We start from the raw sequence: 16,720 nt of genomic DNA on the forward strand, positions 1-16,720 counted from the left end.
GGAGGGGGGAGTTTGGTCCCTAATTTGCTGATGAGGAAGTGGAGGGGTGACGTGTCCTCGAGTCTCATTCAAGACACAGCCACAGCTCTTTATTGAGAGTAGGACCAGGGCCCCGGGGGTTGCTATGGTTAAACTGTAGGCGGAAACTAACACTCTTTGGAAGGCAAGACAGGAGGAGCATTCAGTTATAAAAAACGGTCAAAAATTGGGGTGAAACTAAGTTCGTTGAGCAATACATCAAATGAGTCAACTGTGGACCCAGTGAAAGCGAGTTGCTAACTGAACTGGCATTTTACGAACAGGGGCTTTCTACAGAGCCCACTGACTCAGGACGGCTTCGATTAACAAACTCCCGCGGCGCTTCCCGCAGGACCGGAAAGCTCGGAGCGCGAGAGATGAATGGAAACCAGAGTCTGGGGTGCGCCGCTCGGGGGGCGGGGCAGCCGCGGGCGGGGGCGGGGCATTGTGAGTCACATGCCTGCGCTCTGAGGAGGGCGCGTGGAGGGAACTCTGGTCGTGATTGGTCCGTCGTAACCAGGTAACCGAAGGACACATTCCGGTAGGCAAGGGCCGGCCGGGCTAGCTACTTTCAGTCGGGAGGTGGCAGCGGAAGGAGGAGGAGCTCCGGCTGCGCTCTCTCCCTCAGTGGCTGCGCGTCTCAGCGCTTGTCTGGTTCCCAGCCCTTTTAAATAAGCGGGTCTGGTCACCGCCCTCACAGACTAGTTGGTTCCGGGGAGGCAGCGGCGGGGGTGCGGCCGGGGCCGGACCCCTGCCCGGGGCCCAGCGGCTGGGCAGGGGTGCGGCCGGGGCCGTACCCCTGCCCGGGGCCCCGGCGGCTGGGCGGACAGGAGAGCGGCGGGCGAAGTCGCGTCTGCATGTGCGGCACAGCCCCGGCATAGCCCGGGGCTGCCAGTGCCCGCCGCGCCATTGTTGGGGGAGGGGGCGGCTTCTGTGCTCGGCAGAGTCGGGGGACGAGCGGAGGCGGCGGCGGCGAGGAGTGAAGGCGCCCCATGGGGAACTCGCTGTGTTGTTGCCTGTCCCCCAATGCCAGCCCCAAGTCGGGCCGGCGCAGGGGGTCAGCGGAGCCGGACTGCGAGTCTGAGGTCTACAAGGCGGCGGCCGGGAATGCGGTGGCAGTAGCTCCGGCGGCGGCTACCGTGGAACCCGCCGAGTTGGATTTCGCAGGTGGCGAAGGCCACCACCTGCAGCACATCAGCGACCGGGAGATGCCCGAAGGTAAGAAGCGGCGGGCGCGCCTCGCCCCTCGCGGGGTCGGCGCCGTCTGCTCTCGGGCTTACCTCTGGCCTCCGCCGCCCCCAGGGTCCCCCGGGAGGGAGACGCCGCCTAGGGCTCCTTCTTGCCCGGAGTTGGCTCTCCCAGGGCTGGGCACCGGGGACGAAGGCTGGCTCTGCTTGGCGTCCCCACCCCTTATTCTTTACCAGTCGCGTCCGGCCAGTCTCCTTCCCTCTTCCCTACCCGAATGCCCAATTCTTTCCCCCGTTCCCATTTCCCAGCCCGGCCTGAGACCCTCCAATCCGCGGCCCTTCCTGTTCGTGGTTCTATTTAACATCTCGTGGGACTTAGCAGAGACTTTCTGGTGTAGTCTCTCTTTTCTTAATGCAAACTTAAATACTCTAACTTCGGCGTATCCATCCCGTCTCCCTATCCAGATGGTACCTAAGCGAAGGAACTAGGTAAGGGCCTGATGACAGATTTCTATTCCTTAAGGTAGTTGATACTCGAGACAATTAAGACAAACATTAGAGGATTTGTCATTTAAATTCAAAATAGAGATGGACAGAGTCAGTGTGGTGTTCTTAACTAAAATTCTTTGGATTTTAATGTTTTCAGTCGCCCTGATAGAAGCTACTTTATCCCTTCTAACTATAATTTGAACACGATAGGAAAGAAAATGGTGGGAGAGGGGCTTAAAATAACTGTGAACGGTGTGAAACGTTACTGCCACGGCTGCAGAGAATAGTTGTTGGGTTTTTTTTCTTTACCAAAGGAGACCCCATGGAGTTCTGATTACTTTTAAATTCCCACTTTGACACAAGTATGTCTTCAGTTGCACAGCCTTAACCGACTTCTTTTGCACGTTGCCTGTTCTAAGGGAGGGGTGAGGTGGTTCCTGAGACTGCTGGACAGAAGTTTCAAAGGAGAAAAAACAAATTCAGATTGTAATTTGTAATATAAAGGTTTGGGAGTTAACATACCACATCCATCCTGCAGAAAAATGTCTCCATGGCTCCCTCCTCCTCCGCCCCCCCCCCCCCCAGTAGAATACTATTTAACTTTAGGAATGTTCAGGTAAAAGTTCTGTAGACTAAGTGGCTGGGGGTGGGTGTTGTCGGGGAGGAGAGGAGAGAGAGAAGAGAGGAAATGTTTGATTTTTGCCTCTAGAATTTTGGAAAGGGATGGCTCTAGGTTAAAAAAAAAAAAAATTCTGGGTAGCATAGTGGCACTTTAATAAAGACTGTTCTTTGAAGTATAAAACATTGTATCATAAAGATGTTAAAGCCCCACTGGCCCATTTGTTTCATTTAAATGCCAGAGATTATTTCATTATTTCATAGACGAAATGTCTTACAGCTCTTCTATTTAAATTTTAGTTGGGTTTATTTAATTTCTTTAAAAGTTAGAATAATGAAGCCTGTGGATTCACCCTTATGATGGACGTGGCTTTGTAAGTGGAAAGTACTCCCTTTTCAGAATCGTTAGATATTGTGAAAGAATGAACAAATTATGTGAATTAATTGTAGCTTTAAACACAAAGCATGTAAGTACTTGTGAAAACTGCTCTGCTTGTTGCTATAAGGTAAGCCTCTAAATGATTTTTAAAAACAGTTAGTAGTTGGCTAGTGTAGGATGAGAGACGAAAATTGGACCTTTATAGAATTCTTTTAAGATTTACAATGCATTTTCTTGTGTATTTCACTCGGCCCTTCCATCTACAAATAAGGCCCGTATATATTCTCCCTCTGTTGCCGATGAAGAAGCCAAGACTTAGAGATCTGAAATGACTGTGTAACACAGCTACTGAACAAAAGAGACAGACTTGGGAGGTGGTAGATATGCCAAATTCAGTTCTTGGGATGCTTAAGAAACTGTTTAGAGTGCACCTTATATTTTATTATAATTTATCCATAAGTTAGGCCTATCTCAGCATACTCCAGTTTTGATTATTGCCATTCCAGTTTATTGTACACAACTCAGAAGCAACATTTACCTCTCCATTCTCTGTCTGTACATACATTGCAATGGATATGAATAAAAGTAGAAGTCATGAAATAGCCTAAATTTATCAGTCAGGTAAACACGTTGATATAATTTAAAGAGTTTGTTCTGGTGAAATCCAATTGAAGCCGAGAATGCCCTGGACAGAGGGACATTAGGGGAAGCTGGTAAGCGGGCAGGTAAGGTACTAAGCATTTAGCATACGACTATGTATGATAAGGAAGGAGTGCTAAATCAGGAACTGGAAAAATAGAGTTCATGAGTACAGAATTTACCTTTTTATGTTTAACATGATTGTTAAAATTTCATTTCAATTTGTCTTTTTTGGGGGGGCATTCGATAAAGTGATAAGAGAAACCTCAATTTCAGCATTTGCCTATTAATTAAGTTTCCATAGAAACAAGGTCAGAACACCAAATATAAAGTACAGGCACATTGGAAGTTTGCTCTTCATGTCTTTATTTCAGACAATTTTGTATCAGTTTCCCTGGAAACTGAGAAATACCTACTCAGATATAAAACATTTTGGCTTTTCTACAGTGAAGAATTATTTGGTTACTTAGAGAAAATCGTACATAAATGATGCTCTGTCTTGTTCTTCAGAAACATTGGAGAAGAACATGATTTCTTCAAGCCATCTCAAAAAAGTAACTCCTAAGAACGTAGTATAGATTTCAGATAGACTCAAAAGAATTTTTTACTACTTTGTCTTTAACAGTATATCTAATATAACTGATGGTAGTGTCATAATAGAAAAGAAGATGCTACGGTCCTATTATCTGATTTTATTTTTATTCATCAACTTTTCATACAGCCTTTATGTTCTGACCTTAGGAGCTTTGCTAATTTTCTGGTGAAAGGTGCTCTCTCAAGTGACCCCTACCTCCCATCCCCCTGAAGAGTGGGTAGGGAAGGAATTGGCAATATGATGTGGAAAAACCTCTGAGCAACAGATCTTTCCTTTTTTTGGTGACAGTATTAATGAACATTTGATGTGAAAGATTGAGAAAACACAGAAAAGTCCTTCACTCACACTCAGAATATCCAGAATTTTTATTAATATTTTGGTGTTGATTCTTCCTGAACCTTTTGTATGCATATAAACATAACATTGTGTTTATTTTACAAAGATGGGATTGTTCTTTATGTGCCACTTTGTAACTTTTTGTTATAAAGAAAAGTAACGACATGAAGCTCCTGTAACCGTGCTGACACCTAGAGAGTGCTCCAGGGTGATGTATTTCCATGCAACTGCGCATAGCTCTACAGCCTGCCTTTTACCAACTGTTTACTGGGCCATCGAATAACCTTGGAGCATAATTCATTTACCCAGCCTTTATGGTTGAGCATCTTTTATAATCCCATTATAATGCTTTATTCAGGGGACACAGATAAAAACTGATGCATTGTATTGATACTTCTCTATAGCATTCTGATTGTACACTTTGTCTTACGACTTAATTAAATTCATAGGGTGAGTCATTTTGTAGTAAAGGTATTTTAACATTAAATGTTCTTTTTCCAAATTAAAGTTACCATTGATTTTTCACTGAACATTAGATTTCCTCTTTTAGGTTTTCGTGGTTCTTGGTAACCTGTCTTGTGTCTTTGATTCTGAGTAACTAAACTACTACTCTAAGAGATCTGAAATTAACTCTGGTCCTAGGTGACAGACACATCAAAAGACAGCATTAGAAGAAATCTTAGATGATGTGGGAAAATTGGGAAAACCTTAACTGGTTTTGGGTACACTGAAACATGATTATTAGGCACCATTCCAGAGGCAGGACAAACAGTGGTTAGACAAGACAAAACCCGTATCCTAACTCAGGTCCTTACTTTCTAGAGGTGCCTGGGGGCTGACGACACAAGAATAACATCAGGTAGTGAGAACACTAAGAAAGAAAATGAAGGTAATGGGCTGGGGAGGAGGACAGTTTTACAAGGGGTGGTTAAAGACAGCTTCTCTCCTTAAGCGACCCATGAGCAGTCCTAAGAGAGCCGTGTGAGGCTGTGGGAGAAGAGGCTTCTGTGCAGTTCCTAAGAAGGGAATATGCTTGATGCGTGCCAAGGACAGAAAGATGGGTGGCTGCAGCTGAGTGAATGAATGCCAGGAGGAATATGGGGGATTAAGACCTTGTATGCCTAGTGGGCCTTGACCAAAAAATATGAATTTTAGTCTAATTGTAATGGGAAACCATTGAAGGATTATATGCAGGGGAATGATGTTAATTCTTAGAAAAAGGGAAGGGGGGTAGAGAGGGCGGAGGGAGATCAGACCAGCTACTGTGTGAGAATAGACTGTAAGGGTGGAAGGAAGCAGAGAGGGAGACCAGTTAGGAGGCTGGTGCGGTAGCTCAGGTGAGAGCCAACAGTGGCTTGAACAAAAAAGCGATATTAATAAGGGTCTAAAATAGGCTGTAGTATATAGATTGCTCTTGCATTTCATTTGATTCTCACCATGTTCTGAGTTAGGTAGTGTAGGAATTCTTCTCTTAGGTATAAATTGAGTTGTCCAAGGTTTTAAAAATGAGTATTGATAGAGAGTAGGACTGTAAATTCCAAATGCATGGCATATAGGAACAGAATTTATTGTTGACATTATGTGAGCTTCTTTGGAATACTACCTTTTTTCTCAGCCTTTTTTGTTGTTGTTGTTTTAGTGTATTAAAGTAATAAAACTTAAGAGTTAAAACAGTAACACTGCGTAATGTGAAATGAAATGAAGGTAACTTGCAACCCAGAAAGGTTCTTAAAAGTCCAAGAAACTGAGTAAAGTGCTCTTTAGAAATATATAAAGCCAGGTGTACTTACCTATGTGTCACCTCTCAGTCATGATCACTGTAACACTGATTGAGGATTAAAATAAGGCAAAACTGAGAACCAGGGTAGAGGCAGGTACAGAAGCAGTTGGAAACCAGAGCTGGGAAGTTTGGAAGCCAGGATTGTCAGAAGCTAGGAAAGCAGGATCAAGGCTTGGGTGAGCAGTAGCCTGGCAGGTGCAGGAGCCTGCTGTGTACCCGCTGGTGAGGCAGCCCAGCTCAGGGCTGGCTGGCAGGAACTCCCTGACTGCGGTGGAAAGTGTGGACGCAAAGAGATGAAATCATCAGTTTACATGGTAATTGTAAAGATTGTAATGTTTGTATTATGAGCCATAAAACTAATACACTGCACAGTATAGGGATGCTAGGGCAGTTCAGTAAATGCAGTGGTTACCGTTAAGTAAACTGGTGCTCAGCAGTTGGCCCAGAAACTGCTGACATCTCCTGTTTATTTGGAATATATTGAAATCAATATGTCGATATTAATCGCTTTCTGAAATATGCTGCTTCTGTCAGATGCTTTCTTGGTCACTTCCCTCTCCCTCTAATATTTTAACAAGGACAAATCATTTATCGACAGTTTGATAGCATAGTTTTAACACTTTTAGCCTTCAGTAATGCATTTCATTTGTTCTAAGTTGCCTATGTTTTCACACTTTTAACAACTGCAATTGAGATGGATCTTAACAACTGGTAGAATCTTAGATTGGAGGAAAAACAGTACTCAGTGTCGGTGGTGTTTTACAGGTTTCCTCTGAGGAATGTTTACATGAAGACCGAGTTTAATTTTTTTTTAATCATACTTTTTCTACATCGACCTATCATGCTGTCAAATAAGTTGCAATTTAAATTGATAATACAAAAATGATGGGTCTTAAAATACAGTTTTAATCATAACCCCTAATCATGAGCTCAAGAATATTTCTCCTGGGTAAAACATTCTTAGAGGTTTCTAAAGAAATAACTTTCGGAAGAATCCATGTAATTTCCTGAATGCACAGTAATTCCCTGAAGTCTCTAAATTACTGTGTGTGCATGTGGTGGGGAGAGGGATGAGAGGGATGGTGGGTGGTAAAGCTTTGCTTAATAGTTGGCAGTCTTACCTTTGTGATAGTGAAGAGTGTGGTAGGTTTTATCATAGTCTCCTTAGGCTCTTGGGAAGATAGTTCATGGGAAGTGCAGAAATATTGTGTGTATGTATGAGTTTACTGTCTAATGGCTCACATGTCCATTCTATAAGATAGTGATGTGGTATTTTTCATTAGCAAAAAGTGCAAGTTATATAGAAAATTGTTAGTTATATAGGCTATAAACAAAAGATTAATATTTTCTGAAAACCTCATGCAAACTGACAGCAGTAGGGCCCTGGTGTTTACAGTACATTCAAATGATAGGCCAACTCACCAAAGTGGAAATAACACTGATAACTGTGGGAAAATGGTCAAACTGTGTAATCAGAAGAAATACAAATTAGATCTACAGTGAGGTTCCTCATTCATATCAGTAGGAATTTTTTTTTTTTTTTTCAAGTATCCAAAGCAAGGGTAGGAAATCAAAATGTCATGATTGGTAGCATTATACCCTAATGTGCCCCCCACCTTCTTTAGGAAGCAATTTAGCATTGTACATGGAGCCGTGAAAGTGATCTAACCTTTTGGCTTAGTCATTCCACTTCCGAAGATCTTTGCTAAGGAGATAAAACCATTATTTTAAAAAACTATGTACATAAAGATTTTCCTCATAATATTTTAAGAATAGAACTTTGTAAGCACCAATCCCCAGCAATAGGGGATTGGCTAAGTCCAGTATAGGAATAACACTTGATGGGCCAGTGTGTATTCATTAAACAATAAATATGCAACAGTGGGGTGGAGAGCGCTTGTTAGTAACAAGAAGACATAAATTGTACACTAATTAGAGCTTTTTTTAACGTATAAGAAAAGCAACTAAAAGTAACAGTTGTGAATCATTGTGTGTTAATGATTGTGAATGGTTGTGTGTAACTTTTAAACAGAGCATCGTTTTGTCTCATGCAGATTTTTGTTCATGATATTTGATAAAGGAATGAGCAAGTGACTTTTACCTTTCCCCACCTTTAGTGTGATCATCAGTACTGCTGATTAACCAGGTCTCCTTCAGTTGCAAGTTAAAAGAACATCACAGAGTTAAGCACTACTTGACCCAGGAGTTAAATGATCTCCTCAGTTCTGCTCTCCTCTGTTGATGTCTCCTGAAAAGCCTTTCCCCTCATGATAGCAAGGGGAGTGTCCAGCAGCTCAAGACTAGCTAAGGATCCTAGAGTACAGTTCTGCCTTTCTCTTTTCTTGGCAAGCCCCAGGACAGCTGTGATTGATTGGCCGTTCCTGGATCCTGTGCCTACCTTTGAACCCCCTAGGATAGAGTAGGGAGAGTGCCAGCTTTTTTCTGGTCACTTGGGCTAAGTTTACTTTTTTTTTTTTTGCATGTTGTCATTTCTTTTATCCCAGCCTTCTTGACTTTTGTATTTAGATCTGTAGTAGCACATCTTGGTTTGGCGGCTGTGTGTGTGTGTGTGTGTGTGTGTGTGTGTGTGTGTGTGTTAAAGCTTGCTTCTCTTTGATTCTGGCACTTAATTTTCCTGGACTTCCATTGAAAATTGTTAAGTTTTACCATGCCATAGACACTGATAAATAAGACAGCTACTTTGCAAACATTTCTGCTTATTTTTTAGATTCAAATGTAGTCTATTTACTTTCTTTTTGGTATAGGTAAGTAGTCATGAATTCTTTCGGAAGCTATAGGTTAGAGGCAGCTGTGAAAGTCTCTGCCTGCCATTTTGTGTACAGCTGAAATAATTTATTTTCCCATTGTCTTAATTTTTCAAATATGTAGGAGAAAAAAACTTTAAAATAATTGTATGGGTCTTTTACATAAAAATGTTGAATAGAATATTTTCTCCAAAAGCAGCTTGATAAACTTCAAATTCAGTGAAGGAATTTTCATGAAGAACAAAGCAGTTGGTTTAGCTCTGTAAATTACTAGTGCTGGCAATGACATTAAAATGGATGGCTCAGATTCCTGTTAAAACGGGAAGTCCAAAATTACTGTTCGTGCCACATTCTTTCTGGGTGGGAAAAGGGGATTCTAGGTAGATACATTTGTGAAATGCTGGGTTAGACAGAATTCACTACTAGACTAATTAGTTTTTAATATATCAATGTGTGTATTCTTTGGATTCTCTAAGAGGCAGGGATATATTTGTATTTCACTTTGACCATCAAAGCCATCTTTCAAAAACAGATCAGTTATTATGTGGTTTGGGAAATAATTGCCTTAACCATTACTCTTTATCTGAATCTTGGTCCAGTTTCTTAAAAGATTGGTTAAATGGTTTGAGATGGACTTTGCTGAGGAAGTGTCATAGGGCTTTTATGTTTGTTTGTTTGTTTGAAACAACAACCTTACTATCCTGTGTGGTAGCTTGTGCTTGTTTTGTATTTCTGCCTAAATAGAAGACGCTATCCCACCTTGGTGCAAGGTGGGCTACAGGCAGACCCACCTTTTCGTGTAGGTATGGCCAAAATTTTTTTCTAGTAGCCCTATGATCTGCTCCAGAAAGTACTCTTATTGAAGCCCCAAATTAATCATGCAGCGTGGAATGAAGAAGTGAGTTTAGCTTTGGAAATAGAGGGCAAAGTTAAAAATCACTCTCATGGAAGTGTTCCTCTAGATTAGAACATTGAACTTTTATGTAGTCCTCTTAAATCTGCCATGATGAATAGCCCCCAGATAAACCACAGCCAATGAAATGAGTTCATTTGTTGAATGGAGTTAGAATTAGCCATTTGATTGTCTGAAGAACATTTGCCAAAAGCAACTCACTTCGTTTTGGCATATTTGATATATTGAGCTGGTATCTGACAGTAGTTGGCCACAGCATAACTTGCTTCTTGAGACTGTTCCTGGAATGTGCTAGTAATATCAGCTTTAAAAGAGGGTGACTGAATTTTTAATTGATAAATAGGAGGGGAGTCACATATATGATTCATCTAAAAATGGCATAGATTATTTAGGTGCAAGTTAAAGAAGTCTAAGACATAGCCATGGTTTTTCTCCACATGTATGGAGAGTTTCTACAATTTTGCTGTTTCCCAATAGAATTTTTATATTGTGCCTTTACTAAAATTGCCTTTTTGTCATTACTAAAAGCTCTTCTCAAGACTATTAATAAGTGGTTTCAATCAATGTGTAGCTATCTTTAAAATCATGTATTTTTCTACTCAACTAAATCACCACACCTTTTTCTCTTCTTCCTATACAGACTTAGCTTTGGAACCAAACCCTTCTGACCACCCAAGGGCAAGCACCATTTTTCCGAGCAAATCTCAAACAGATGGTAAGGCAATGCTTTTTTTTTCCCTGAGAAAAAGAGTGAAAACTGTTTTTGTTTTGTGTATTATAGGAGGTATTTAGAAAAACTCTTACAGTGGTTTAAATGTTTCACTTTTTTATGTATTCACTTGTCTTATTTTAATATGTTGATGATACAGTTTCCTTTAGTTGTCAGTGTTTTAGGGAGGAGAACACTTAGACTATCTGTTTATACATTTTGCCACCTCTTTATCAACATAGTCAACTGGCCACATGATTTAGATGTGGTCTATTTCTCCATGCTACTTTGTCCTTTTCCCCTTGCTCCGAAGAGCACATATGTTAAAGACAAATGATAGGGTTTAGGTCACAGTTAGGTTTTCATTTGGTCAAATCAGAAAAATCAGTTGTTATATGTGGGAATTGAGCCTTGTGATTTTGGCCCTGTTTTACACAGTGTTCAACCAGACGAGCCTATCTCACATCCAGATTTATGCTACTCAGAACTTTTAAGCTATTCAAAACTTTCTCATCCTAATGTAGTGCTGTGCCAGGGTAATAAGAGCAACATGCCATATGGGGTTTTCCAGAAGATTATCCTCAGCATGTGAAACTCATATACATTTCCTGTGTCCTCCTTGTTTTAAGATGAGAATCAGAACCGTAGAATTTTTTGCACTCCTGCTTGCCTGCTTGTCTTCCTGAATGTTATGTTAAATCCTAGTTTATTTGCTAAAAAGCCATACGTGACCAAGTTATTCAGTTGATTACGAGAGCAGGAATACAAGAAGTGAACATTCCATAATATTTAAAGTGATGCAGCACAATAAAAAACGGAGGTTTGGTTTTTTGTTGTTGTTGTTTTGCTTTTTGTTTTTTTCCGTTAGATCACTGGTTTTTATAAAAGGATATAACTCAGGAACAGCCAGATGGAAGAGATGCATAGGGCCAGGCATGGGGACAGGGCACAGAGCTTTGATGCCCTCTGCAAGGGTACTACATGCTCACCAACCTGGAAGCTCCTGGGGTTTCTAACTTGCATTTTTCTAGTGTGTGTACTTGAGCCACTCCTTTCTGGTTAGGATTGCTCTATTTCTCAGTTTCTTCCAGAGCCATGAGCTGCTCACATGTAGAGGGGCTCTGGAGACAGTAAAAGAAAAGCTGTCCCATGCCTGTCTCTCTCTTCAGCCTTAAGGAATCCGTGCCTGTGATGCCTGTCTGGAGTTAAAGGAGGCAATGTGAGCAAGAGTGTGGCCTAAGACCCTCTTCAGGCTTTTATTCTTCTGGCCTTTGTTGGAGCAAAACCGTTTTGTGTGCTGTAGATATGTTCATTTAGGTCAGCACACTCATTTTAAAATTTACGTTTAACATAGGTTACTTTCCAGTTGTGTATTTTTTCAGTAAGGTATTTGAGTAGGTTACCATTAAGTGGTTCAGGATGCTTCCAGAGATCCTGGTGCGTTCGGAGACGAGTGCCTGGCCAGAAACTGGTTCTTAGAGTCGTCATCTGTAGATTGTGGTAATTAAAGTAAGCTGTGTGTAAATGAAGACTGAGAAAATACTCCTGGCTAGTAGTTCAGCTATGCAGCAGGTACATTTTTTTATTAGCTAAGTTTCTCACCTGGCCTGATTTGCTTTGTCCTTTTCTTTTGTAAATGGGGAGTCTTTCATTTGTGCCTAATACAGAATATCTATTAGGTCAAAAAAGTGAAACTAAGTTTTTAGATTTTATTTATAGGACTCATCTTGCTGGGTGATTTAAATTATATATTTTGTTGGAAATTATTTTAAAAAATAGAATGGAATTCTATCTCATTGTGTTATTGGTAATCCATCAGATAATTAGTGACTACTTTTATTTTTCTATGGCATTTGTATCAGAATTCATCAGTTAATTTTTTTTATTCTTAGTGCGGGAAAAGAGGAGGAGCAACCATTTCAACCATGTAAGTAAACAGTTGAAAAGTTAAGAAATTAATAGTTTGAATTAAAAATATGTCTGCCATGATTCCTAAAAATATGATGGATCCAATACTGTTAGCATGGACCTCTTTTTTGTAGATTTTCTAAATCTCTATTTTCCTAATTATCAAATGGATTCAGGAAAGTCTTTGACTTAGTAGTGCCCATTTTTTAAGGGTTCTGACATTTACGTTAAATTTCACTAATACGGTTGTAGTATAAAGATCTGCCTTAAATTCTTTTGCCTTATTTTTTTGATCTTATTTTTTAACCAAAGTAATAAAAGTATAACAGGTAAGTTAATTTTTAGCACTGTCCATTGACTTCTTGTCATAGCAGGTGAAAGCTGAGCTTCTTCGCTCCACCATGACGTTATTTCCCTCCCTGTGTTCCCTCAACATGTATCAGTTTTTATTAAATCAGAATCAATGTTTACATTACTACGACTCTGCAAATATTGTGCATTGCTGAGCCATATAGTTCTCTGACTGTGCCTCCTCCTTGTACACCCTTCATTCTTTTTCTTAAATATTAATGAAATTGGAGCACTTCTGCACTTCTCTAGGATAACCCAATCCCCCTTTTCCTAGCCAACGTGATCTCACACAGCCAAATGCAGTAAGTAGCTCCCTGCCCGGTCTCCCTGCTTTCACATTCTTCATTTTTTCTGTGGAATTAATTTCCTGACTATATTCACTTGCCTGTTTTCTAACAGCTATTTTTTTCCCCAAATGTTTTAACATTTGTCACATGCCTATGAAAACTATTTTCCGTCTACTAAGCCACATCTGTTCCATTTTTTTCTTGGAGACACTTTGCCCCAATCTTTTGTCTTCCTACTCCCATATAGACTAGTGTTCCCCTAGGCCTGCTCTATGCCTCTTTTCCTGGGATATCTGTGTGAAGTCATCTGGGATCTCACATAACTCTGCTCTCTTATGTTGGATCCCCTATGTCCTAGATTCTGTTTCCCTCTTGTCTTGTTATACTTCCTTGTTTTACTGGAGCACATTTTCCTGGGAAAAGGGCACATGGGCAGAAAGTTTAGAGAGATCTAGCCTCTCTGAAACTCCTTCTATTTGATAAAGTATAGAATTCTCAGTTGAAACTAATTTTTGCCGTTCTAAAGACATTTCCCTCTCATCTTCTCATTTACACTGTTGCTCTTAAACCTGTTGACATTGTATGGTACATTGTACATTACCGATTTTAGTCATTTTCCCCCATCCCTTCCTTCTCGGGAACCTTTTAGTACCTTCCCTCTCCCTGGGATTTTGAAATTTCATAATTTGGTTTGGTATAGACCTTTTTGGTGTGTTTCTTTGATATTCTGTTTTTTTCTTCCAGGTTCCTATTATTCAGATGTTGGAAGTCTTAGACTTACCAGATCGCTAACTTTTTTCCCCTCCTGCTTTGCATTTTGTCTTTTTGTCCTGCTTCCTGGAGATTTCCTTGACTGTGCTCTAATCCTTCTATTGAATATATTGTTTTGTCTACCTTATTTTCAATTTATAGAGTTCTCTTATATCCTGTCATTCTTTTTTTCACTGATGCAATTTCAAGTTTTCATTTGCTCCTGAGTTTTTATCACTCCCATCAATTCCTTCTTCCCGTTTTGTTTTGTTTTTTTTTAAAGCGTCCTTATATTTTATTTTATTTATTTATTTTTTGGCTGCATTGGGTCTTGGTTTCTGCACGTGGGCTTTCTCTGGTTGCGGTGAGCTGGGCCTACTCTTTGTTGGGTGCGTGGGCTTCTCATTGCAGTGGCTTCTCTTGTTGCGGAGCACAGGCTCTAGGGCGTGCGGGCTTCAGTAGTTGCGGCTCATGGGCTCTAGAGCGCAGGCTCAGTAGTTGTGGCGCATGGGCTCAGTTGCTCTGTGGTATGTGGGATCTTTCTGGGCCAGGGCTCGAACCCGTGTCCCCTGCATTGGCAGGCGGATTCTTAACCACTGCGCCACCAGGGAAGTCCCATTCCTTCTTCCTGTTTTGATCTCTTACTTGTTGGGGGCTTCCCTCAAACGTGTGATGGTCCTTGGCTGTCTGTTAAGATCTAATTGGAAGCATCACTTGGACAACTCGTTAACTGATGGGCCTCACTGCAAGGATTTGGGGACCACGCCTCTGAACTCTGAGCCTGCCTTGGGTTCTGTAAGACAAACTGGTTTTCTTGTTCCTGTCCTAGTCAGCCTCTGTAGGTACCAAGGTTGTGCTTCCTCTGTTCTGCCATGTCAGTTACCACTCCTTTATCTAGTCTTTTCACCTTTCAAACATTAAAAATCATCTGCTGTTTATCCTGTCTTATGTATAGCTTTTTTAAAAAATGCCTTTAATTCTAATGAGATGATATCTGAAAGAAGGGGGAGAGGAAATAGATTTGTGGTCAGTCTACTCAAACTTAGATTTATTCTTTGAATATAGGTTCTGAGTTTGAAGTTTAATGCAATATAATTAACGATATTAATTCAGACAATATTTTTGATTATACCTATAATTAGAATATTATACTTTTCTACTAAGGCCTTGAGTATGAATTCTATTCAAACCACTCACCCTACCATATTGTCCATTAATGTGCAACATAGATGGAGTATTACAGACTTTTCAGTGAAAGTCATTGATTCTTAATAAACGTATCCAAAACTTGTGAAAAGGGGGAAGAAAAAAGTGAACTTCAGCTTTATTCTCTCTCTTTTTTTTTTTTTTTTCATTTATATACTTTTATTTGGGAATGTTTAAATCAATACAGAGAAAACGAAATTTCAGAGACAATGAATATCATTAGTTTGGATATCATTACTTTATTATAAAAGAAACACGGAAATTATTTACAGGATGAAAGATTTCAGAACTTCAGTGGCAGCTTCACGTGATGCCATTGGGGGAACGGGCAGCTTCACGTGATGCCATTTCAATAGTGACTTATTTTAGTCGACATATTTTCCAAGAATGTCACCATCTCTAAATAAGAAATAATCCTTGTCATCTAGAACTACTTTGGTGCCTCCATATTCTGGGAGAAGAACTTTATCTCCAACTTTCACACTAACTGGTTGAATCTCTCCACCCTTTCCTTTAGAGCCTGATCCAACAGCTACTACCATTGCTTGCAATACTTTTCCTTGCGATTTTTCTGGAAGCATAATGCCTCCTTTGGTTACAACTTCGGGTGCACTTCTTTCAACTAATACTCGGTCAAAGAGGGGAAGAAACTTTCTAAATGCCTGTCCTGCCATGACTCGGGTTGCCGCACTTCGTACTCTCGCTCTCTCCAGCTTTATTCTTTTAATGGGTTAAAATCAGAGGCAGTAGGCACAATGGGAAGAGTCATTGGGTGGGGGCAGGATTTCAACAGGTACTTGACCTTTAATGATAAGCTTTGAGGGTTGTTACTTACTAGCCTCCTAGGTATGATTATTTTCTAGTCTTCACCATTAAACCTGCAGTCTACTAAGCAACCTTTCCCCTTATAAAGATTGTAAAAGTCCATGTATTTTGTCCTTAGTGCTGAATGAAGATAAATACTCTTCTTCAGTGACCAATTGAAATAATACCTATGAACATTAAACTGTCAGTAGTGTTTTTTGCTACTTGTTTTTTTTTTTTTTTGTATTTGCATTTTATACCCTTATGTGTGTCAGTGCAGTTTATTGAGGTTGTGAGCCAGCAATGGTAAAGCTTTAATCATAAGGGACAGTTATCTTAAATTTTCAAGCAAGATGAGAGGAAAGTAATCTGCTGGCAGCTAACATATCTAGGCTTTGCTCAGAGGCTTCAATTCTGCCATCCTTTAGTGAACACTAGATGCTGGAAAGTTTGAATAGTTTCAGGAGTAGGCCTGTGGAAGTGTTTCTTTTGTAGGATCGAGCCAGTAGACTGTAAGTTGCTGATACAACTTAAATGAGCCCCCATAGGATTATAGAGCACATCTAATTAAAAATTTTAAATGTTTTAGCAGTAATATTTCCAAAGACAAATCAATATACATTCATAATAGAAAAAAAAGTTTTTAATAGAGGAAAACAGGATAAATAGCACCCAAAGCTCTACCAACTAGTCTATATTTTGGTACATTTCCTTACTATTTTTATTCCCCTCATATATATAGATTTTTGGTCAGAATTGACTTTTATTACGTGTAGTGTATGTCATATTATACCCTAATAGTAGTGACCTTAAAAGATAACCTGCTTCGTTTAGAATCAAAGTATTTGAATGAGTGAATTTTCATTTTTCATGCTGTATCTGTTTTTTGAGATTCTAAAATTACACATTAACCAAATAGCTTAAGGACCATATCAGAGTTTTAGTTTAAAACATTTCTAGCTTGAAGGAGAAATTAGTCTTCCAAA

The 16,720-nt window shown here is 40.2% G+C and overlaps 1 protein-coding gene and 1 pseudogene across 2 annotated transcripts in view; one reads left to right on the forward strand and one right to left on the reverse strand.

The window, feature by feature from the left end:
- The first annotated feature begins 998 nt into the window (after positions 1-998).
- The window catches only part of LOC309663526 (cyclin-Y-like protein 1), a 41,772-nt pseudogene continuing 26,050 nt past the window's right edge, over positions 999-16,720 (forward strand). Inside the window, exons 1-3 of the transcript in view lie at positions 999-1,236; positions 10,360-10,434; positions 12,321-12,355. The product of the transcript in view is annotated as a cyclin-Y-like protein 1 (transcript). The remainder of the gene's footprint in view (positions 1,237-10,359; positions 10,435-12,320; positions 12,356-16,720) is intronic.
- On the reverse strand, positions 15,091-16,036 carry LOC309663525 (10 kDa heat shock protein, mitochondrial). Its single transcript, XM_082478876.1, has one exon. It carries the CDS (start codon positions 15,602-15,604, stop codon positions 15,296-15,298), a length of 309 nt encoding a protein of 102 aa, XP_082335002.1. The 5' UTR covers positions 15,605-16,036; the 3' UTR covers positions 15,091-15,295.

This window comes from Balaenoptera physalus (assembly GCF_965194825.1).
Source record: "Balaenoptera physalus genome assembly, contig: SUPER_6_unloc_2, whole genome shotgun sequence".
Classification (NCBI taxonomy): Eukaryota; Metazoa; Chordata; class Mammalia; order Artiodactyla; family Balaenopteridae; genus Balaenoptera; species Balaenoptera physalus.